This window comes from Oreochromis niloticus, linkage group LG18 (assembly GCF_001858045.2).
Source record: "Oreochromis niloticus isolate F11D_XX linkage group LG18, O_niloticus_UMD_NMBU, whole genome shotgun sequence".
NCBI lineage: Eukaryota > Metazoa > Chordata > Actinopteri > Cichliformes > Cichlidae > Oreochromis > Oreochromis niloticus.
In genome coordinates, this window is record NC_031982.2 from 16,918,823 (window position 1) to 16,944,030 (window position 25,208).

The 25,208-nt window shown below is 39.7% G+C and overlaps 1 protein-coding gene across 5 annotated transcripts; it reads right to left on the reverse strand.

Annotated features, from left to right (window-relative positions):
• Positions 1-566: 566 nt before the first annotated feature.
• On the reverse strand, positions 567-25,208 carry LOC100709115 (oxysterol-binding protein-related protein 1). 5 transcript variants are annotated; one of them, XM_005476347.4, is made up of 29 exons: positions 25,060-25,208; positions 24,645-24,779; positions 24,445-24,530; positions 24,269-24,343; positions 23,932-24,043; positions 23,730-23,815; positions 23,144-23,288; positions 22,880-22,947; positions 20,831-20,875; positions 20,410-20,483; positions 20,034-20,097; positions 19,776-19,877; positions 19,562-19,681; positions 19,217-19,295; positions 17,757-17,863; positions 11,614-11,782; positions 9,543-9,732; positions 7,177-7,252; positions 6,273-6,407; positions 5,945-6,042; positions 5,640-5,822; positions 5,433-5,540; positions 5,092-5,181; positions 4,768-4,894; positions 2,615-2,731; positions 2,402-2,525; positions 2,224-2,314; positions 2,093-2,113; positions 567-1,766 (listed from the first exon to the last, which is right to left on the reverse strand). In XM_005476347.4, exons 2-29 carry the CDS (start codon positions 24,766-24,768, stop codon positions 1,664-1,666), a joined length of 2,919 nt encoding a protein of 972 aa, XP_005476404.1. In that variant the 5' UTR covers positions 24,769-24,779; positions 25,060-25,208; the 3' UTR covers positions 567-1,663. The 5 variants fall into 5 exon arrangements, with proteins under 5 accessions (XP_005476404.1, XP_025756257.1, XP_025756258.1 ...); XM_025900472.1 differs by having other exon boundaries at positions 19,217-19,304; XM_025900473.1 differs by lacking the exon at positions 2,093-2,113 and having other exon boundaries at positions 19,217-19,304.

The following is a 25,208-nucleotide window of genomic DNA, read 5'->3' on the forward strand; positions in this document are numbered from 1 at the left end:
TCCTTCTTCTGGTTGTTAAATTCAGGGTCACAGGGGAGCTTGGGCCTATCCCAGCTGTCACAGGCACATAGGCAGTGTACATCCTGGACAGATCACCAGCCTGTAACAGGGCTAATACTTATTACCTGTTTTAATTCATTGTTCCTTGATGACAGGGTGTCTTGTACCTGAGGTAGCAAAGCAATGCTAAACCATGATTCCCCCTTTATACTAGGTTTCACGGTTCCCATTTTGGTGACGGTGTGCACTGTCTTCTGCCCCTCTAAACATATTTAGATCTTTCTGCTAAAAAGATCAACTTTTGTTTCAGCTGTCAAATGGAAACATGCCAAACATGCTCTATTTTCTTGGAGAGTAGTAGATTCATTTACCGTGTACTTTATATTTGTTGTACTGCTTTATGAAACAAGAGAATAGAATAGAAGAGAACTTATTTTTTTATTATTATTATCTTATTTTTTTGCTGATTCAGTCATAGCAAATGTAACATTCATGACCATAACCATGTACACAAGAATTTTTTTTTTTTTTAATGGAAAAACCCACAAAACAAAACCACAACGTCAAGTTTACATTAAGCTTTTATTTAGCAACAATAGAAATTCTGTTTAAATAACCAAACGAGTGACAACACATCTAAAATGTATACATGTAGCAGCTATTGTTACATGAGTAAATGAATATTCAGTGCTTAACTGTAAAGGAGGTAAGGCTTGCATAGTTGTAGTGATGCACATGCGTTTGAGAGTTGGATTTCAGTTATATCAGTGCACACAGTACTAAGACGATCACCAGTTATTCTAATCTATATCAAGACTTTTACACAAACACACTCGCACACAAATCCATAATTGAAGAACCAACGTCCCTGCTTTAGTATAGTTAGGAAAAAAAGTTATGTTTACAGAATCAGGTAGACTTACGCAATGCTGTTAATTGCTATACACGTCTATACAGTACATAGTATAGGGTTTATTTCATCAGATATTCAAACACAAGTCTTATTGTCATATTTCTGGCCATCTTTCTTATACACTGTTAGAAATGGCTACACACACACAGTTTCACTTGACTGTAGAGGCCTAGAAACTAGGCAAATATGTAACACATTCAGTTAATCACTAAATATCTGCAGCACTCATAACAGGAAGTGAAAACAGAGGCCGATATACCAAAATGACCTATTTTAATACTTCGCACTGCATAACAGTATGTGTGCACAAGTGTCAATCGTAGCCAAAGGTGATCTTAAGAATCGTCACTCCTCTCGATGCTGAAGCTAATGAGGAAAATGTTTTCATGACCAAATATGAATTATGGAAAAACTACAGACAGTAGAGCTCAGCTTGCTATTTAAACAGTCCGTCTATCTAACACGAAATATTTCTAAAAATACATTCTAGATTTTTTTTTAGAACATGCCAGTATCTTAAGTGGTCAACAAGAACCACAATAAATAAGCGAAACAAAGTATTGTGCTTTATTACTCACACAGACCGACTGAGGATTATATGTCTCTGGGTTCAAACCGAACACCACCATTAGTTGTTGTTCTATACTCTATTACATAGTTGCTTATGACCCCCAGTATAGCAGATGAAGTCCAAAGGTGAGAAATCTGTACAGTATGAATGCATGTAGTTTTGTTTTGTTTTTTAACTTATTAGTAAATGTCAGGCAGCTGAGAGTAATTCCTGTCCCAGTAGCCTTTCAAGTAGAGCCAGTCCTGAGCTTTGTTGTGTGGGTTGGGTCCTTGTTGAAACCACCTGAACAGCGAGAAGATTTAGTATGAGCACAGCACTTGGAAATAACAAAAGGATTAAATAAATACACACGAGAATGACACATATAACACACACACCAAGTAAAGACAAGTGGATGGCAAGGCTTCATCCGTGTTGTACAACTTTAAAAAGCTGAACAGTATTATACACCAAACTCTTTATGTGACATAGTCTGAAAACACACACACACCAAGGGAAGCAACAAAAACATGCAGGTTTTTTTGTCCTGAGGAGTGTGGTGTGGTGTAGTGTAGTGCAGCACTTCACACGAGAGAAAAATAACACTCAGAAAAAGCGCAGCTTCAAACCTTGGGCCAAGTGCAGCGTTCCTTTTCAATTATAATAAGTGAAATGCACAGTTAATAGCAGAAGACAACGTGGAGGCAATCACTGAATGCCCACCCACAATCGATTTAAATTGAATTTCTCATTGACTAACCTCACTTTCCATTCCTCTGTTGATTTGGTGCGATTCTTCCGGGCCATCCTCTGTTTTTCCTCAAGTCTCTTCTTCTCAGCACTTGCCAGATCTAACAGCCGTGGATACAGAAAACTGAATACCACCACAGATTACATTCAGCGGGCTCAGCATAGGAAATCAAGATCACACACTGTACCTATGTCTCCCCTCTCCATGGCGCGAATGTCAGGTCTGAGGCGACTGTCTGTGGGAGGCATGACGCCCTCCATGCGCTTGTCTAGCTCGTTTAACTGCATGGCGAATGTCGAAAACGCGTAGAACTGCAACACGCGCATACACACAAGAAAGAAACTTAAAACGAAATATTCAAAACTGATCTGACCGATGTCACGTTTATTTCCTTTTGTACCTTGGATGAGTTTTCCGGGCGTGGCGTTATTTTCCAGACGAGTTCACTGCCTGGGATGACCTGCACAGTCTCAGTATCAGGTGGAGGAGTCTCTTCAGGCTCCTCGTCGACACTGGTCTAAGGCCCCAGAGAAAGACATATACAGTACAGAGCAGAGAAACACAAGTACTTCTGATGTTTTACACTTTCTTTTAGTTTTTCTTTTATTTATTTGACCTTTTTAACTTGTTTTATTTACAATCTATGTATTTTAGTCCTAATGTACAGCACTTTGTGTCAGCTGTAGTTGTCTTAAAGTGTTTTATAAATAAGGATGATATGGTATGGTATAATAACTTTTGTCTTGGCCAGCTATTCGATATATCCTCCACGGTACGACGTTTTGCAAATCAGTTGGAGACATGGGTGTGCTGTGGTTATCACAGGTTCTGGTTTCAAACCTGCTAGCACCCTGCGGCAGACTTTGACTTGTCCGGTGTGATCCCTGCATCTCACACTATGACAGTTGTAATAGGTTCCTAGCCCTCCTCAATCTCAAACTGGATAGACTGTTAAGAAATGGATGAATCCACGAGGAAACTTCCACGTTGTTAAACAGACTAAAATACAACACAGTCGACAGATTCTGCTCTGCCACACAAAACAGGTATTATGTAACAGGAAGAATTAGATGTAAAAACATGATATGTCGGTTGACCTGAAATCATTAACTGAAACAGAAACAGCTGGGTTGGGATAAAAAACTGCATAGTGAAAGCATCATTAAAAAGACAAAGTTGCTGTAGAAGTGACAGCTTAATCATAAATATAAGATGTTTCTCTCCCAAGCAGACAACTGTAGAAACTGAGTGCAACAGCGAAAGCAAGGTGTCCCTGTGAAACTGGAAGAAATCCAGCTGCTGGCAGAATAAAATATTGGTACCCCGGAACAATCTGGTCCAGTTTGTTCAGATGTGCTCTTTAAGCAGTACTTGCAGACAAAAAGGAGGTGCTCTAGACATGACCCCAACAGAAGGCAGGCCGCTAAAGGGCTCCCTTAATGATGAATGTCTGCAGGCAACAGTGCAGCATTGTCACAGACCATGTTATTTGCAGGGATTTAATGATGGCTTATGCATAAAAATCACAGTGTCTGATTGCCTGAGTGCCCATGCCTGAGATCATTCTGCACCATGGAAAATTCCCTTAAGGTTCACCCAGTGTCATAAGGAACTGTCTTCAGTGACAAGAACAAGAAGTCCGGCAACCAGTTGGTTCCCACAGAGCCCTGATCTAAACATATTACATGCAGCAACATGAAGTAGCTGAAATGGACCAAATAAATAGAACTGTGACAAGTTATGAAAGATTCCTGGGATCTGCAAATGGAGCCGTTTTAAGGCTAAATAACCAAATTTAGGTTCTGGTTTACTGCACTTTGTAGGAATTCATAAAAATACTCAGGACCTTACTTGTTCAAGATTACTCAGTTATGGGGGACTACATATCTAATCTACAGTTAGATTACTGTAAAGTCCCAGTAGCATGATTTTTCAATGCTCTCTATAAAACACATGCTCTGCTTTGTTTTCATACAGACAACGCTGTACTGAGGTGGTGTGCACTGCAAAGCACAAACCACCAGAGGGCAGTCTCTACAGGTGGAAGATGCAGCTGAGTTCAGTCACCTGTGCAAAATGGAAACTACCAGTAGTTAAAAAAAGGGTAATAGTGAGCTAACCAAAATGGACAAAGCTGTGTACATAAAACACAAGTTAAACACCGTGAATTGAACTTTAAACAGTAACAATGCACAGCTACACTCACAGGGTGGCTAACATGAGCAGTTCCAGCACCATGTCATTAATGATAAAGGTATAGAAAAAGTGACACAGACCAAATACAACAATAATTACATTTTGCTTTATGAGATAAGCATTTACATCCACCTTATAATATTAACACATTTGAACTGGGAGAGTTTGTTGGTTCTAAAATGCAGCACAAACACTTTGGGCTGTAGCCTCAGCAGTTTACCGGGTGAAATATTGAAAAGGTATGAAGGGGTGGGGGGGATCATCAAAAACAAATAAAGCTACAAGCCCAGTGCCCTAAACTCTGGAAACCAATGGAGACGGAACAAAGGCGCCTTTGAAAGCAGTCAAACGTGGTACCTGTTTGTTGCCCTTTTTTTCGTCTGGATTCTTTTTTTCTGTCTTTTTGTGGGCATCAAAAGTCGCAGGGTCTACTGTGTAAAGGCATTCAGTCCATTTGCCATATATTGCACAGAGCTTCTTTTTGCTGCAAACATAAGAAGATGAGATATTAATAAATCACAGCTTTAGGTGCAGATAATACCAAGTGCTAACATTCCCATTGTGTAATATAAACTGCGCCACTTTAATATACATTATAAAGTAAATCACAAAGAAACACTTTATGACAAATTGACTTACTGCTTACAAGCATTACTAAACAGCAATAACTCATGAAGATACCTTTTATCTAGGATGTATCCTTCAACTTTATGCAGCTCTTTTCCAAAGAGGCCACAGGGCTTGAACGTCATGCTGCATCTCTCTCCGGTTCTGCAAGCAAATGACAGCCTCTTTACCAATTCTCTTTCACTTTTCTCCCTCTGCGAGCTGAAGCTTTCAAACATTAATTAACCTGCTCATGCGACTGTCCCAGTTCTGCTTCCATGATCAATAAGCTTAAGGTTTATAAAGTAGATCAACATTCCTCTGCAGAGCAAGGGAAAAATATATTCCTACATCCAAGTCTCTGTGCATGCAAATGTGTTTCACAGATACGGAGAACACTGCAATAAATATTTTACTTGTGATTGAGCACTTCCACGCTGCCATACTGCTCAATCCAAAGCTGACCGACGATAATGTTGTGGACACAACAGGTGGGGTTTGTCCAGGTGTAGGCTTCGTTATATCTACAGAGACAAAGAAGCACTCAGCAAAGGAGAAAAAAACAATTCCTTACTAAAATAAATCAGAACAGATTTATAAAACAGTCTTCAGTGTGAACTCACTTGGGTAACTCCAGCGTGATAACTCCCTTGGGCTCAGCTTCTATGCTCTTCCCCCAAAACTTGAGTTTGGGGTAGATGGAACCATGAAAGACAAAATCCTCCTTGAGGCCCTCAGCATGAAAGGCACTAACCGGAGGGTGATGGCTTACTTGCTCAGACATCCACCTAAAGCCCAAATCGTCTCTGATGGCAAGCAGGTGTATGTTTGATACAAGACAAAGCTCATTAACAAAAATACACATGTACAGTAAACAAAAGCTGATTTGTGTATAGGTGCGCTAATACTGATGAGTCTGCTGCCTTACCTGATTAGCTCATAGGTCTCCCCCAGGAGGGGGTTGAAGGGCTTCCCAGTCCTCTCCCACTGTGATGCTACAGCTGACACAGCAAATGCTGCAACACACTACACGGAGCATTGTTTTATGTTAATCAAATTACAGGCAACTAACTCAATTTTTGATAGTGCCGAGATGCCACAGCCTCTCTGCACTCATTTAATAATAGTTCAGCACTTTAATGAGAGGATAGTGATTTGATCCCAGTCAGATAATTAAACGCATCACTACTATTAAAAATGCATCTGTTTTGGGGGGGTTTCTTTACTGAAGAAAGGATATATGGCCAGAATGGTACCTTCATCCTCTCGACAGAGTCTGTTGTGGCATTCGCCTGGTGGATGAGGTAGGTGTGCTCCATGTATTCTGTTAGCCGCTGGAGGAAGCTCAGAGGCTCATTAAATACCACAGGCATGGCAATCTTTGATAACTCCTGCAAAGAAGAGTTAGAGAAGATAAAAAAAGACTACTAGGACAAACATGATATGGTTTCTGCTTTATTAGCAGACTTAAGCCTAAGGAGACCAAAGCACTTGTATATTTTATTCACTCGGTGAATTTTATGTTTTTTGTGTACTGAGATTTTGTTTCCGTACTTGGTAGAAAAGCATTCGTCAAGTTTATGGGAAAACCTTCAGAACACAAAAAGGCTTTTTGTTTTTTGGTCTCCCTGGAAGAGTTTAAACTCAAAATGATTCGGTAACTTAAGAGTTTAGCACTACTATTCATAACCTGAGCTTTCTATTTTTTTTTTTGTTTTTGTTTATGTTTGTCCCAATTTGCTCTGTTTTTTGTTATCCCATGTCTGTTTCTGTTATACCCAATTTGATCATTTTGGTAACCACGTAATGGTGTGCTTTTTCTGGCCAGGTCTCCCTTGAAAAAGGGGTAAGTGTCAAGGGCTTTCAGCTCTTTTTTGGGGGGAAAATGAACTGAACTCTCTGTGTGGCACAGAGAGGCTGATTAGACTGAGGATGATCAAACCCCACCTCTACACTTCTTTTACACTATACTGTCTCACATTTTGCCTTTTTTATAAAAGCAACTTCAAAAAAAGCCCTCGCTTTTCATAAATCCTAATTTTTTTATATCATATCCTGGTTCTATTTCAACAATCTACATTATAAAAGCTCATATTTACATTAAAACACAGCAAGGAAAATAAAACAAAACATCTGCTGGACAGAGTGATGTGTTCTCACCATGCCGATGCATTTTTTCAGGATACTCCAGATGCTCACGTCGTTCCTGGAGAACATGGGAGCCGGTAGAGATGTTCTGTGTGAAAGCAATATGAATAACAAAAAGAGGGGTAAACACAGAGAGGAGTTCCTGTATCACGTGATCCAGCTCTATTAACATATGGAAAATTACAACATCGCTTGTTGTCTCAGCTGTGCAATTCAAAGCAGGCAAACACTGGCTTCATGCTAGATAATCTGGCCTCATCCACACTCCAAACAGCTTTTCTTTTAAAATGTGGCACTGAGCTAAATTCTAAAACCTTCACGTTTTGGGTAAAGCACACATTAAAAACACATAAATCTGTCTCCTGTGTGTACGAAGCTGCACTATTTAAAAGCGTCAGAGCAGACAACTTAGCTCGACCCACCATTTGGGAAAAAGGGTTATCCGACACCTGTAAGCTTTCAGCTGGTCCGTTCAACCTCATGCAATACCCATGAATGCATGTACAGCTGTGCATGTGTGTGTGTGTGTGTGTGTGTGTGCACGCTGACTATAATACGCTTTCCTTTAATTTTTCTTGTTGCATATGCAGTTGTCTGGAAACTTCACATAAGAAAGCTAAGATGCAAATTAGATTAAAGTATGTGCTTGTTTTTGTTTTCTTGGTCACTGAGTTCATCTTGCAGTCTTGCCAGCATCTGCAGTATGGACTCTTTTACAGGTAGGTAGCTGGAGGCAGATGGTGTCCTTGTTTAAAGAAAAAAAAAATGAAAAGAGTGCTGATCCAACTACACACAAATAAAAGCCATTACTTCAGCTAAATAAACAGTGAGCGGGGAGTGGGGGGTGGGGGTTTGCTCCATCTGTAGGATGAGCAGAGCAGTGATGCATGGCAGACCATACTCCTGGCCTATTTTTTGTTCCAGTAGCCTCTGCTTCAAGATTTATTAAAGCATGGATGGATTTCTTTTTATACTTTATCTACATAAGGCTCTTGAATATTATTTTTTTTATAGAGGTGCTAAAAATTTAACATGTTTAGCTTTAAATGTGGAGGAAAATGCTCACATCTATCTTTGATTATTTCCAAAATACAGTTAAAAATGCATCTAAGGGACACTGTGCCGGTCAGCTGAGGTTGCTGAAACATGAGCCCACCTGGAAGTGAGGTGTGCCGTGCTATACAAGCGAATCTTTAACTACTTTGAAGCAGAAACATCTTACAGCTGGCACTGTGCTCAGTTTTCAAATCATTATTTCATATACAAACAGATAACGCAGCTACAACACCGTGGTAGTAATAATATATTAAGGTGGTGTATTTGGAGTTCTGACAGATAATTGAAACACTGTGTTTTCATTGAATAATTTAGAGAAAGACTTAAATTTAAACATGCCTGTATCGATTACTGTGGGGACCTGTGGATGGTTTTCTTGAGAGGCTACTAAGGTTTTATATTATTGCAATTTGTTTATTGTATATTATGTTGTATTTTTGAGATGTTTTTACAGCTATTTCCTTTCCAGGTCTCTCTCTTGTAAAAGTTTTTGATTTCAAAGGCATGTCCTGGTTAAATAAACTTAATTTAAACTTAATAATAATCTTGTAAAGAATTCATGGCAAAATGGCTCAACATAGAGAAAAACCACACCAGACTGCAGGCAATCATTGACGGGCATCCTTTGAATGACAGAATTAATTTCAAATAAACAGACACCTCATAAATCTTTCATGTACAACACATACGAGCCCACACATATGCACACAGAGCTAGCCAGGCAGCCCTTTTCTCCAACTCTACTCTGAGCCAGCACATGCTTAATTATTCATGGATCACTAGTTGGACTGAGGAAGACAGGCCAAGCCAGAATCAGCATCCACGGAAATGAGAGAGAGTGTCAAATCTTCACGACAACACAGCAAGACGCACTGAGTACTGAAACGACTGTTGGCTTGGAGAGTTGGAACTGTCAGGAAAAACAAAAACAGGCTATTCTCTGTGGACTGGATGCTCGAGCAAGCAAAGAAAAAAAAAAAAAAAAAAACACCTGATGAGAAAAAACAGCCTAGGGTGGAAAGCTGGTATCCCATTACATCAGCTCTGTCCACTGACCTATCCTCTTGCTGACTGAGGTCTGCAGCCTGTCATTAGATACCAAACAAATCATATCCACAAAATTTTCATCATTTGGCAAAGTAAACATACACCGTACCGAATCCTGTTATCACCAACTTCAACAAAGCCTCGCATACAGCAAACAGTGAACAATTCGAATGCCGAGCACTGAGCCTTGGAAGTCTTTGTATTTTCCACTCTTTGCAATCATTTAATCCAGCAAACAAGCACGACATCATCAACTGAAACAAGTCCCAGCTCACCTGTGCTTAACTCCATTGCACTGGGATGGCTGGTTGCCATGGTTACCCTCCCCCGACATTCCGGAAGGCCCCCTGTACGCGCTGGGACGGCGGAGGGTGTTGAGAAAGGGGGTGTCTCTCCCCTCGTCCTCTTCGCAGGAGTAACTGGCCACAGACAGGAAGCCGCTCAGCGAGTGCTCCGACTCAGACTCTGTAGGGTTAGATGCCAGGTCATACCAAACCGCTTGCACGTACAGGTTCCAGTAGCTGGCTCGGGAAATGAAAAAAAAAAAGAAAAAAGCCTCAACAGTTTACTATCTGCAAATAAGCACTTGTGCTCGAGTTCCTCTCCAAACTCCCCCTCCCTGCTGCCATGCAAAACCCCACCTGAGGATTGTGTTCCAATGAGAGGCCACACAAAGGATTCGCTTCCTGTAACATTTGTTTGCACTGTGTTCACTGGGATGGTACTCCTCCCCCTAGAAAGCACTGTCACTGACATTACTGTCAAGAATCACAAAGCAAAGACGAATAAGAGAAGCCGAATACGCTTGAGTGAAATTGGTGCTTATTGTGCGTTCACGTACTGCATTCTGACTTATGTGCTGAAAGAATTTCTCATCCACCTACATGGATGGAGAAGCAAATATAACACTGCATAATAAGCATGCTCTATATGAACAGAGGCGCACATGAACAAAATTGCAATTTTAGTGCATCAGTCTTTGCTCTGTGGCAGTTCAGAATGCTAAAAGTAAAGCAAAAAGAAAGGAAAAGCCCTTCATGGTGACACAGTTGCATCTTGTTAGTTTTGATTATCCTTTAAACATGTCTGCAATCTTATTTTCTGTAATGGAAAAATGTAATAGACCAGACATAACTGTGAAAAGTATACACTTGTGTATATAAAAAGGTGCCTCAAATCACACTACCTATCAGGACGAAAACCAAGCCATGTAGACCTCTCTGCAGACCTCTGCAATAACGCTGTGGAACAGTATTGATCAGGGGCAGTGTGTAAAATTATTTCTAATGATCAGTGTTTCCACAGGAGAACATTTGTAACCACCAGGTTTCTCTCTCTTTTACTTTTTAGAGGCATCTGTGCAGCTAAATTAAGTAACAAGTGCAAGAAGGGCAGTGTATAGTCCACTGCACATTCTAGAGGATGACCATCTGTCCATGAGACAGCATTTAGAAGAGTGTGAGGAAAAAGATTTTATAGTCTGACGGAAGAAAAACTGATCTCCAAGCACTAAGTGACGGTGAACACTACACACTGAATACCTAAAATAAACCAGAATGGTGGCAGCATTAATTTATGGAGGTGCTTCTTGGGAAGAACTGACTAATCGATGAATGCAGGTGGATGCAGAGAGGTCCTTGAGCGGACACTAGAATGATAATTCACATATCATCATGACAATGACCCAAAGCATAAAGCACAGGGTATGCTGGAGTAGCTTCAGAAGAATTCACAACCCAGACTAAAACCTCTTGGAAATTTTAGGGAAAGACCCAGGATGGATGGTTGTAATTCATAGGCATTTTTGTAACAATGTCTGTGCCTAAGAATTTTATCTATTAGGCGTAGAGCCTAATAGATAAAATTCTTAGGCACAGACACACATTCACCTGTGTGTGTGGATTAGTGAATGAGGCTTGTAGTAAGAAGTCTTTCTGAGCACTCAAATAGAGTAGAAAAGTGCTATTTAAGTATGAATCCAATTACCAGAAGATGTCAGTTCTCAGGTGCTTCAATTATGAAATATCTGTCCAAATCCAGACGCCTGCAGTTTGATGACTCACACAAAATCTAACAAAAAAGGAAAGTGCTGCTAAATAGGACTCTACAATGTACTGAAACGTACACTGTATATTTTACTCTGTATACTGAGTTTTTCAGCAGAATAATAGAAAAATATATATATATTTTACTCTTTTAAAATGCAATTTACAACAAGAAATCTGCAAAAAGCAACGTGACCTGCCTCATTTCTAAATCCATTTCATGGTAAGCATGTTTTAGAGCAGTGGAAAATAACACTTGTATCACACACTCATTGATTACTTCTACCAAGAGGCTGCTGACCTGACACGGCATCATAGAAGTCATCTTCATTGAGGGTACTAAGGTTGGAGGACTTCCGCCTCTTACTCAAGGATTGCTTGAGCTCGTGGTTCTCAGTTGCCAAAGTCTGCAAGGCTTCTGTTAGAGCTTTGTTCTTCTCCACTTCCTGCTCTACTTTCAGGCTCCACACCTGCAAACACAGGACAACCAGACAGAAGGTTAAGCGACCACAGAGAGCGTGCCCAGAGATACTAACCAAATATTTTATTGCAGAAAAAACATTGCTCTCAAATATGCGATGATCGTAGCGGAACAAGCAGATTAATATTTTGATGTCAATCAAACATCACTCTGTCTGGGGTTTTGATTGCAGGTCATTGTTTTAACCCTGCCCACAGATCTAGTTTCTTCCAGGCTGAACCAAACACCCTAGTCTCAAAGAGCTCTGAAGCCCAGGATTGAGTGTCCCTTCAAAGGAACCTGAGCCAGGCCACTGCGTGACAGCCCAGATTAGTCTGTCCTATTGTCCACTGCTGCTGATGTTCAAGCTTTACCAACAGGAGTCAAAAACCAAGCAAAAATCCACAGCCTCTAACAAAATGACAAAAATGACACTAAAGCTTTAACAGCAACATATTCTTTAAAAATAGGTAACACCTTTTACTTCATTGTAGATTCAGTTTAGTAACTTATTGCAAAAAAAAGGGAACACAGTCTTCCCAGTTTGATAAACGTCCAGTGTCACCTTGAAGAAGGCAGCTGAGAAACAGGAGCTTGCAAATCACACTGCAAATCTGAGACTGGACAACAAGGTCAGTATCTTCGATTAAAGATGAAAAGTTCTGTGTCACCTCTTATAGTGCCCGATGTGTTACAAGGTGAGCGCACAGACATGTGCAAAGAAACAGCTACTGATGTGTCTAGTTTAATGTCTAGGTAACAATTTATGACTGTAATCGTGTACGTGTGGTTAAGTGTGTTAGTCTGCGAGGATGTTGTCTGATTAACAACATGAATAAAAAAATGTAACATTTAGAAGATTTAGACGAGTGATTTTGCGTCAGACAGAGTCTCATGATGTCTAATATTTCCTTTAAAGGCATGAGTGGAAGAAAACTAGTAAATTTTTTTTTATTTGAAAAAAATCCTCTCAAAAACATCAGCTACTATACTGCATATATATAAAATGATTATATGATTGAACACTGCCTTACTGCAGTTCGCAGCTTAAAGACTTAAATATAAACTGCTTCAGATGCCTTTGTGGTGGAGTCTGATCAAATCAGCCACATACACTTAACAGGAAAGAGGCAGGGAAAACCCAGACACATTTACTTATTTGCTGAATAGCATGCCTATTCCAAAGACCATGATCCAGCCATTTGTAATGAACATTGATTGTTTCCAATTGCCAAATGGTGGGTCAGCACAACCGGAACTGCGACTTCCAGCTGGGTTATTATGGAAATTGCAGGCTTTAAAAAGGCATCACTGAAATCCAGTCAAATCCCAATAAACTGTATGTAAATCCAAAAAAGTGACATGTGCAATGTGAAATTTGGAGATCTATGTATTCATTTCAATAACTGATGAGTATATTTCAAGACACATTGTTTATTCAAATTTATCATCCTCTGTCGAGTTACAGTCCAGCTTATCTGTACTTTCTCTTTTTTGTCTTGGTAACATGACAGACACTTATAAGCTCCTTCTTTTACATGAGGTTGGTGATGGAAAATGGATAAAAATAAGACAACTGAAAGTCTGCAGAAGCTATAAGCTTTAGATCATTTATTATTTTGCTGTAGTCAGATGAAGATCTGATGAAGCTGTCGGCAGTTATTGAAATGCCAGCACTGGCAAATCAGAAAATGACTATTTAATAAAAGGTGATAGCTTGGGTCAAATTTATTGTAATTTGTATTAGAAGCACAATTATATTCCTGTGCTGGTTCCCTCTGGTTTAACTCAAGGGGGACACAGTATTAGAAAGAATCACACATATTTTTCAACAATTAGACATTAGAAGTAACGTCGAACATTTGGCTTCAGCCTGTCAAAGTGTGCGTAAAGGACCAAAAGGGTTTTTAAGAGTCTTGTCTACATGACGATTTGACTGTGTGACAGCCCTGAGACCACTTGGTAAATGCAAGAATGTATCTCAAAGTCTGTGCATTTGTAAGCTTGGAGATTGGGATTGATCTAATCTAATCTAGTCCTGGCCAATTACTGGTCGGATCAGTAACGAATCCCGCAGGCTGCAGGTGTAGATTCATAAATTACTGTTGTGGCTAAAAGAAAATTCACATATACTTTTCATTGATCAGATCCATAGCTAGGTTAAGCAAAGAAAGCCCCTTTGAGTTCTCAGCACTCTCTATATTCTCCCTTCCTCTGCACTAGGGAACAAGTCTGGCAGCGAGTCTTTGAGTCTGGCACCTACATTTAAGGTTAATGTTTCCATTACAGCTTTGTTTCTGAATCTATGTTCTTCTAATTTAGGACTTTAAATGCAGCATCATTTAAAAATGCATAAAAATAGAAAATTATTTAGCATTATACTTTTGCTTTAAAGTTTGTGCAATGGGAATGTCTGCTGAATTGTGATTTTATTTTCTTCAAACATATTTAATAAATATATACTGCAGTTTAAAGTTGACTCTTCTTCCTGTCTAGGAGCCTGTGTTAACACTCCCTGTCCCAGGCACTTGGCGTGAGAGCCCATCCAGGAATGGAACACTTGTGTAACCATCCCAGCCAGCTCTTTCATTCTCACTGCATCCTCTCGCCTGAGCACAAACAGTGCTATTTTAAGCCCTGCTGAGGCTGTGTGCTGTAGCTGTTACTGGAGCCTGGGAGGGATGCTTCTCCTTGGCCAGCACCCCAAAGGGTAAAAATTTTATTCTGTGCTGAAATATACTCTCTTGTTTAAAGAAAAGCAAACCTCAGAGGCAATATTATTATAGCTCTATACATTGGACTGTAACATTAACTCTATATCCAACCGTATTTGGAAAGCCTGCTTCAAAGGAGCCATTCAACTAGAGTGAAGGAAGTACCTTTATAGTAAGGAAAAAGGAACCTCAGTCCCAATAATCAGATCTGCTCACTTGGTACTAACCAGCCCAAAGTGTACCCCCCACACCATTACATCACCACCATCAACCTGAATCATGGATACAATGCAGACTGAATTCATGCTTTCAAGTTGTTAACACCCAGTTCTGACCCTAGCACCCAAACATCACAGGAGAACTCAGGATTGGAAAAATGTTTGGTCTGATCAATCTACTATTGTCCAATTTAGGCGAGCCAGAATTGGATGCTGTCTCACCTAAAATTGGATATCTCAGATATTCTGACCACAGAACTGCTGCTCACTGGATATTTTCTCTTTTTTGGATAATTTACTGTTATAGAGACGGTTGTGTGGGAACATCCCAGTAGATCCGCAGTTTCTGAAACCTTCAGACCAGCCTGTCTGACACATACAAAGTGACTTAAAATCACCTTTAAGGGTGACTCTAAAGTCAGCAAGACCATCTTGACCATGTTTACATACCTAAATACACTGAATACATCCATATATACCCACTCACCAGCCACTACTGAAACAAAGCCAGTAAAAGAATCTCCTGTGTGGGATACGACAGGAGGTTTGTTACTTATGTGGCAATGGCTGAACTAAAGGTCAATTGCTACACTGTCTTCACACCAACCCCCAAAGTTTTAAAGGTCAATTGGCTTTCTGACAGACTAAAGAAGAAAAAAAACAACGTATTACTTCAATCAAATAAATGTACTTTATGCCTTATTCCTGACGTCAGACCAACACAAAGTGACAGATCTGCTTTTCAGCACATCACCACTAAGTGGTTTCAAACTGTAATCCTCTGTTCGCTTTCTAGACAGGGGGGCAATCGTGCCACCTGACAAACACCAAGCAAAGTGGGGCCTATAAATCTCTGTTGTACGTGAGTGTCGTCAAACCTCCTCATGAAGCTTTCTACCCATTTGTTAAAGGCACAATTCTCTTTACTTTATATGCCATATACTCACATCCTAGTCACAGTGTGCCCTACATGTACTGTATAAATGTGGCACTTCCACTAGCATACTTTACTTCTGCAGCGCATGCTGAAATGGGTCAGACCACATTTACACTTCTGAAGGACAATACTCTAATTGGTGCAAGACCCTTTGAGCCATTAAGTGACATGCTTCAGTATTAAACATGTGTGCAGTTACAACAGAATGTGAATACTACCATGGACTGTGGATAGCAGAAAACAAGTATGACCAACAGAAGCATCTGGGGCGGGAGAATAGAAATGTGGGATTAGAGCTAATACAGCTTAATACGGGCAATCTCAGCACTGTAGAAAATATAATCCATTTAGTACATGTAGTAGCATTAGCTTAACGTGGCACCAGTAGATTTACCATGCTTGTTAAGACATTTTCTTCTTATTACATTCGTTTGTCAGAAATTAATTCAGTTTATTTTATTGGAACGTTTTAATGTTTGATTGATGAGGTTGCATTGAATGTCCTCGGCTTTCTTATTTAAAAAGCCTGGTTAAGTCGTAGTGACATGACAGTTGTACCAGATTTGGATGAACACATTACTCTTAGTCAGTGCAATATTGCTATATTTAGGATTTATAGCAAAATATTAAACATCCTTGTGTTTTATTGGTTCTCATGCATGCTTAATTAACAAGAACACTCGAGTCCTTCGTTTTGTCTCCATAGGAAAGACTGTTGCCTTATTACAGGTTTTCAGGCAGTCTAAGTGTATATCATACAGTAGGCACAGAGTAGTATTTTTAGAGTGATAATTTAAAATCAGCTGCTAAAGGAAGAAAGAAAATAATTTGGGTGCAACATAAAGAATGGCTAAATAGTTAAACCCACAAATCTTTGCTTTGAATGCTTCCATTTATCTATTACCAGATCAAATGCATCCTCAGTGCAATTTAATCAATGCCTGTCTATGCTCCTACTTGACAGAATTCATTACTTTATTAGATGATCTCATTATAAAGATGTAATGAGCAGTGTAGCATTCGGTGGCACTTCAAAGACGCTCAGTTTCACACTCCAAATTCAGATCATTAAATCCACAGAAATGACCTCCGCATACTGATGAACAGCCCTCGCTGGCGCCACTGCCTCAGACCAACCCTCAAATCAACAATACACTAAGAAACATCAAATTAAATCGCACCAAACTTCAAAACGCCTTTTGCCAAAGTCCCAGAGGATCAGCCCATGGCAAACACAGCTGGTTGTTCAGCTCACAATAAAAGAGAAAGCTGTAAATTTTATACAACAACAACTGCTTGTTTTGTTTTACCTGTGTAGATGCGAGAGAAAAGTGCTGTCGCTGTCTCTTCTTTTCCCGTTCTCGGATGCTCTGGCATGTGGAAACGTGCGTGCGAGAGTGTATTCACACTATGCGAGTGTGAATACATGTATCTGCGGCTGAGCCAGTGAATATAAAGCGCTTGAGTTCCCTCACTAAACGCACAGCCTTTCCCCCTAGAGCGGGAGTGTGTGGATTCGAGTCCAAGAGTGTCTGCGTGTGTGCGTCTGCACTGATCTGCAGGCTGAATGCAGACCTAAGCATAAAAGCGGATCTTTCCTACGTCCTTCCTACAGACGTGCCAGTGATTACCACGCTGTTCTGGTGCTTCCCCAAGGGCACAGCACAGCCACCAAGACAAGTGGACAGGGAACACGCACGCGCCTGCATACGCACACACTCACACACACACATTTCAAACCTGATTGGTGTGAAGGAGCTAACGTAAGGGGGAGGGATTTAAGGATTTTGCAATCAGTCAGTATAATTTATTCAGCCAATAGAAGAAGAGTATGCGGGTGAGGGTATATGAATGAGAGGACGATTCATACATGCTCAGTGAGCTGCAGCTAATCTACAACAGTACCCTCTATTTACATGAAGTGGAGGGGTTACAGAAGATTGCATGCAGATGACAGAATTAAAATACATCAGAATCACAGATTACACTGCATTAGATTAAACTCTTACACTATTTTAAATAATCTATAATAGATTTTCAGGTAGTGGAATCCATCCAAAGATGATGGACTGTCTCAACTTTCCCTCCCCAAAAAGAGTAATATGTTCCTCTTACCTCTTCTTGCTTTGACAGCAGTTCAAGGCACAGATGGAGAGCAGCACATGTTTCACTGGAAAGTTCACTCGTCTCTTTTGCTTTCAGCAGAAGTGGTCCAGCCAACTCTTTATAAAAAAATAAAGTGAATGCATCTGTATTAGCTTATACTGTACACAATATTATACATTTAAAAAAGACATATTAGACATAACTTTTCATTATTGGCATTTTTTTTCACGATTCACGCTGAGTACATGTGTATTTATAGCAGAAGATGTGTACCCCGTTGAACTGCTACAAAAAGGCTTAAAGAATGCCAAGAAAATATCCCACATACAATTACACCAGCAGCACTAGATTAGAAAATCTCTTTTACGAGGATGTCCTGGCCAAGACGAGAAGCAGCACAGTTTGCAAAGTGCAAAACTTAACTTTCCTGACTCTGTGCTCGCTAGGGACACTTTAAACTGCAGCCAGCTACTGGCTCTGAGATTGTAGGCCTTGTGGAGGGCAATGAACTTGGTGTAGATATATGATGGCAATTTTCTTAGAATGGCTTTGTATGTAAAAATACCCCCAATGCTTCAACCTTCAATTACTGAGTGAAGTAAATCCAGCAAGGGTTTACAAAGTGCAACGATGAGTCATGAAGTGTGAGCCTGTTATATACGTTAGGGCAGCATGGTAAATGGGGTCTAATTTAGCTAAGGTTAAGGTAAGGTTACACAAAGCAGGATGTAGCCATGCTTTCATGCCTCATCCTACCATATGAATGTTACAGCAAAAATCAAGACTGCAGAAACAGTCTTCTTATCTTCAATTGTTCAATTTTGTTGAGCCAGTGCGAACTGTACTGTGCTGTGTGTTCAGAGATGCGCTTGTCCATAAGTTAGTTGGACTGAGTGTTTTTATTTTAGTTCATTTGTGTGCCTACCAGCTCAAAGCAGTCTGGCCATTCTCCCCTGGACTTCAGTACTGTATCAACATTTCTGCCCACAGAAGTGCTGTTCACTGGATATTTTCTCTCTCCCTAGAGATGGTTGTGTGGGAAAATCCCAGTAGATCAGCAGTTTCCAACATACTCAAACCAGCCTGTCACACACAAAGTGACTTAAAGTCGCCTCTCTTCCCCATTCTGATGAATAAGAAAGGCTATCTTGACCATGTCTATATGCCCAAATGTACTGAGTTCCTGCCATGTGACTGGCTGATTAGATAGTTTCACTAATGAGCAGTTAAACAGGTGTAGCTAATGAATTGGCTGCAATTTGCTAGAACAAAATTAAATCCAACATTTTGCATTGAGGTCTGGTATCCCAGCCGCACACGCTTTTTCCACAGCAAATGATATAAATGGTTAGTCATCTTGATAATTTTCTGCCATTTACCAGACTGAATAATCATTTTTGAACAAGCCTAAAAATATTCTCCTAAAATATCTTGAGACAGTAATAACTGGATATGTCTGAAGCACTGACCATAATTCTCCTCATTCTTCGCCATGGACAGAAATATTGACACTTCACTCTCCAATTTTTGCTGGAAGGCCCTGGCTGCCTGCAACAACTTTAGACAAGAGAGACACTTAACACTAGAACTCTGTAAAACTCAACAAAACTGAGGGTTTTGAAATCCTATATGGCTCAAACCCAAAGGTCAATGACATTGAAGTTCATCCAGCGCGTGATCCATCACAGTTCACAGGTTAATGTAATTTTTGAAAATGCTACGTCGATATGAAATGAATCAACTTTTTGGACTCGATATAATAGTGATATAAACCATCTGATCATCATCACCTTACTTTTTGATCCCGGTCTTACCTGAAGCGCTTGTTCAAGGTTCCTCACTCTAACATCACCCGCAGCATCATCTATAATCACCTCTTCAGTGTCGTGGCGAGTGCAGTAGGATGCATGTTCTTCAAAAGCATCCAGCCATCTCTGACAGAATAAATGCCGGCAACATTTCCATATTAGTCCGTTCATACAGATAATACTGTTTCTTCCATAAAGAAGGTGACCAATTTTATCTCACTTTTCTTGTTGCCACGGCGTTTGTCTGCGAGGGGACTTTAAAATAATGCACAGAGTCATCGAAGCACCTGAGCGTGAAGAAGCAGTGATCCCATGGTTTGACCTGGAATAATAAGAAATCACTAATGACTACACTGCTGCAATAGATGTAACTCAACATCATGCTTCAAATTGAAAATAAATGAAACATGTATTTACTGAGCATCTGTGGGGTAATATAGACTGATAGAAAACACGCCTCTAAACCTCCAGTACTTACCATGCAGTAGGCTTGTGAAAGAGACTTACAGCCCTGTTTCCCAACACCAGCCAGTGCATCAGCTCTAAAAAAAACACAAAACAAAAATGATGAAAGAGCATGCAGACAAATCACACACAAACACACACGCACAGTGAAAGATAAAGCATTAATTAGCATTAAGTAAGCATTAACGGTATAATTGACCAATCACAGGTGATTTCATCTCAGTTATTTTTATATCCCCTCTCTCTCTTTTTAAAAAAAAATAAAACAAAACAAAACATTTCATTGGTGGATTATAAGCAACATTTTACACAGAGTGAAATATATAATACTATAAATGTACATACTATGGCGTTTAGCTTTATAAAATCAGCTGATAAAAGTATCTCACTGTCTAGAGTACCAGGAGACAGTTCCATTCTCAACTACAACCCAGTGGGAACGCCATCCGAGGAAGCGTGAACTCTGTCAGAGAAACAACAATTTAACAAATACCCCATGCAGCAAAACTACACATCATCATTACATATCTACTTTAAATGGTTTTAGGAAGAACAAATAATATCAGTTTTAAACTTTTATCATTATTATTATTATTATTATTATCCCAGAGTGGTATGACTTTTCTTGTAAACTAAAGTGTAGCATGTTAAGAAAAACAAAAGAAAAATAAATAGTTCCTATAGGTCTTTTTTTTTTTAAAGAAGTTCTAATATTCTTTAATGTGGAAAAAAGTCAATTTCATCAAATATGTAAAGGTCAAAGTCTGAACATGGTCTGACCTAATAATAGTACATCATAAATCCAGATACCTTCCAAAGAGGTCCTTCAATCTTCTGCACCACACTGCTCATGTCCTTTATAAGAAAAACAAAATATCAGTCTTGTGTAGTGTTGAATAGTTTGTGTGTGAATCATTCATTTTTAATATACTAACAGCATTAGTGCGCCGTCTTTTTAAAAGAATTGCACCATGACTACGTATTGCTCCATATTAACGCTGCATTATCAGACATACAGATACGGACGTGTTTATTCTTAATAAAAGCTGACTTTTTCCCCCACAGTCACCATAACTGCGTGAACACATAAAGACATATGAAAAGGGAGAGTGCTGATATCATGTAGTTCAGAGAACTGCAGTATCTGTGATTAGTGTGATGGACTTTAGATTTTTTTTTAAAGTGCCTTTTGGTTTTATGAACAGGTTTCCAGTGATGGGCTTTTTAACCCTGTGAGAAACAAGAATGAGCACAGTAAATTTCATCAAGTTGGGTTGGATTTGCAGTTTTCCCAGATAAAATTTGGTAAAAAAAAAAAATAAAAAAAAATGACGAGATGAGTAAAAGTAAAAGATGCGCAAAAGCCTCGAGTCACATTTAATTTCTTTACAATTTGCTAATAAAAAGGGGAAATTTATTGAATGCATTGAAACGTGCAAATGTAAAAGAAATCCAGGATATAAGGAAAAAACAGTTTATACAAATAAAATAAATATTTGGTATGACAAACTTTATTCTGAACTCTCTCAGGAAAGCTTTCCTGTTATTTCTTTAAGCAGTCTTCAGGAATATTTCTCCAGGCTTCTTCAAGGACATTCAAAGCTCTTCTTTGGACTTTTTGTTCCATTCTCCGCCAAGATGATCCCACACTACTTAAATAGTGTTGAGGTCTGGACTCTGGGAAGGTCAGGCCATGACAGATTAAAAAAACAAAATCAAAAACAAACCAAAATGGAGCACCATCTACGTATGTTGCCAATCAGACATTTCCACTTCATGCATGGTGGATCAAAATCTGACGATATTTTGTTCTGTACCTAATTCTATCAACTTTTACAAGACCTCTAACACCACTGGCTGAATTGTAGCCCCAAACCATGACAGAGGCTCCCGGTTGTTTTACAGACACCTGTAGACACAGTTGGACTTCTCTCCTGACCTCCTCCGTACACACTGATGACAATTTGAACTTGAATTTGGATCCATCAGCCCATAAGACCTTTAAGTTTCAGTTCACTTCCTGTGTAACTAGTCGTACTTCAGCCTTTTCTCCTGGTTTCTCTTTATTAGGATACACTTCTTGACAGCCACCCTTCTAGCTTCTTCTTTCCACTTCTGATGAGACTTCAGTGAAAAGTGAAGGGCCGGTCCAGGTCCAGTATCAGGTTTTTCCCAGTTTTTTTAAGAACATAACCTTTAGAAACTGTTCATAAGCGCTTAGACAACTTTTTTAGTCCTGACATTTTCTCTTTTGTCTTACACTTGCTCAGTCGCCTCATTTTCTTTTCCTGATATGTCACGTTTTCAGCTTATACCTCTTTGGGAATCACTTTGTTGGCACAAAAAAAAATACTATTTTATGCCTGTCAAACTGTTATCTATGACATGTTTTGCAGATCCAACTAATGAAATGGGATCAACTGATGCCTCTTGTGACAGGCTGCTAGTAACAAAGTGCCTAAAGATATAACTTAAATTACTGTTTATCTGTAAACACAACACCAATTCATCCCTTGGGTTAGATGTCTTTATAAAAAACAGCTAATATCTAAAAAAAATAAAACAAAAAACAAAAACAGAAAAAAAACCCCCAAAACCTTCAGAAAGCCTGGAGAACTATTGCTGAAAACCACTTTTTAAAAAGTCTGGCTCCTTGGAAACAAAATATAAACAAATGAGGGGCAGCTCAAGACTTCTGCACAGTACTCTAATTAATCAAATAACCAAAAAGGTATCATTCTTTATGGATCATGACTAAGACACCATACTTGTAGTGCAGCTGTGCCAAATGTTCTTAGCAGAACCCATCCTGATCATTCGAAGAGAATGAGACATTACAGACCAGCCATTTGAGCTCACCTTATTTTTATAGGCTGCTAGAATCTGTTTCAGTTCATCAGTGCAAACCAGGTCCAATGCAGTCTGAGCTGCAAAATCATCAGCCATACAAACAAATTATTATGCACCTTTTGACACTTCCTAGGAACAAAACCGGTGGAATATAGTATTTACCATCCTTAGAAAATAACGTGTGATTCTTAAACAACCATTTTAAACACCGCTGAACAAATTAAACAGACGGAATAATAGGAGCTGATGATGAGAACAAGATAAGTGATATACCATTGTTGTTCTTGATACTAGGGTTGGCTCCACACTTGAGCAGCTTTATAACGCACTGCTTCTGCCCCCTGTAGGCTGCACAGTGTAAAGGCGTATTACCCACTGAATCCCTGCAGTGGATATCTGGAGCATCTTTCCCATTGAGCTGAGGGATATAAATCAGAGAAATGACAGAAACAACAGGCAGGAAAATGAGGTTAACCTTTTATATACATCTACCTGAAACATGCATAACACTATTTAAATGATCAATCTTAAAAACAGCAAGACAGAATGAGATTTTTTTTTTTTTTAAACAAAAAAACAAAACATGAACTGGCTTTTACTGCAAGTTGCCACATGCCATCTTATTTGTGGACTCAGATTTGTCACTTTGCGATTGAACATCAGACCCCCCGAACTCTGTGCAAATATCGAATCGTATAAAGAGTATTTGTAATAACGGTGGTGCATTTCAACAATCTCTGCGAGACAACTGAAGCGTGTGCAAGGCCCCAAGGCACTTGTTAAATGTGTGAAATTTGGAGAGATGCTCTTAAAGCATACTATTTTCTGCCAAAAGTTCTTTGAAAGGTCAGACACTAACCAATTTAGACAGAGTGGATATATCCCCCTCTCTGGCTGCTTCCAGGAGCTTCTCCTCATGCCGCCTTGCCTCTCTCCTCTCTGCAGCTGCACAAACCAAATCAGTACTTGAGAACAAAGGCAGCTGATCTTCAGTAATGAGAAGCCATCAGACGTTTAAAAAAAATGTTAAAAAAAAGAAAAACGCTCCCATGATTTCATACCCTCAAGCATGGTAATGATTTCATCGTCCTCTGTGACATCTTTAGGGATTTGAGCGGTTCCATTGATTATGTTGGCGCAGGCATCATAGCGCAGAAGCAACAGAACAATCTCCTTAAGGGTCCAAAGGGTGGGGTGGGGGGGATTAAAAAAAACAACTGACCATCACATTTCACTCAAAAGCTTCAGTGGGAGATGAGAAAATATATTATGTGTTACTGTGACAGCTGATCCAGCTGACATTAGGTTAGAAGAAGGCGGCACACCACAATTTACCGTGCAGACATCGCTTTTACAGACTTGTAAGGAAGCATTACTTTCCCCCCTTTCTATCCTTACCTTTCGTCCAGCATATGCTGCTTTATGCAGAGGTGTGTCACCCAGGTTATTCTGCAAATTCACATCAGCCCCTGCCTGCAAATGCATTCTTTATTTGGTGAATATAAAAATGTCTCTGGCTGCAAGTCCTGAACACAAAAAGCATGGTAATGATGTGACTCATACACTGCTCTCACCTTCAGTAACTCCTCAACAACATCTCTGTGTCCAAAGCTGCAGGCCAAATGAAGAGGTGTGCAGCCCGAGCAGGTTTTAGAACGAGCTACAGCGAAAGAAAGAAAAAGAAGAAAAAAATAAAATAAAATTAGCAATTTTCTAGTTACATGTGACATTAGGGCAGCTGGATGACGGCATCCTCCCCCACACACCAGCTTACATCTGCAGTTGATGTTGAGAGAGCTGTTTTGGTGGATCCTCGACTGAAGGAGCCTCTGAACTTGAGGACAATTGCCCTCTTTAGCATGGAGGAGAAGTTGGTCTTCCAGCGTGCAATCCTCCATCACTGGACTTGCTAAGTGTGAAAATTGATGTTAAACACAAGGCAGTTAGCACAAATTGGTCAATTAACCACGTTAGGCAAGGTGCAGTTAATAGAGCTTCTCATCTGCAAGTGAAAAATTTAAGGTTTTAGTTAGAGGTCGACATAATATCTGTTTTTATTTACGTTCGTCCAGCTTAACTGTGTTTTTATTGAGCTAAAGCAGCGTTACTTTTCAAACTAAGAGCGGAACTCACTCTAAATAGTTATCTTACTAACGTTAGCAAGGATAAAATGTTAAACTCAGACTTACGTGTAGCTATGGATTTGAAACTCTTTCACAATCTTTGGTCTGCTTCACAGGGACAACACACCACGGCTGAAATCTGATCGGTTCAATCAGGTGACAGGCAGCCGTCACGTGACCGGACAGCTCCTCCACCACCACAGGGACGTAGCCAG

Excerpts from the sequence above, each read along its gene's own strand:
- LOC100709115 (XM_025900472.1), bottom strand. The coding sequence starts at position 24,768 with ATGGAGGATTGCACGCTGGAAGACCAACTTCTCCTCCATGCTAAAGAG. Across the intron at positions 19,878-20,033 it reads TTTCACAAGCCTACTGCATG|GTCAAACCATGGGATCACTG; the intron begins GTAAGTACTGGA and ends TTATTATTCCAG. Across the intron at positions 5,541-5,639 it reads ATCACGCTGGAGTTACCCAA|ATATAACGAAGCCTACACCT; the intron begins GTGAGTTCACAC and ends TTGTCTCTGTAG.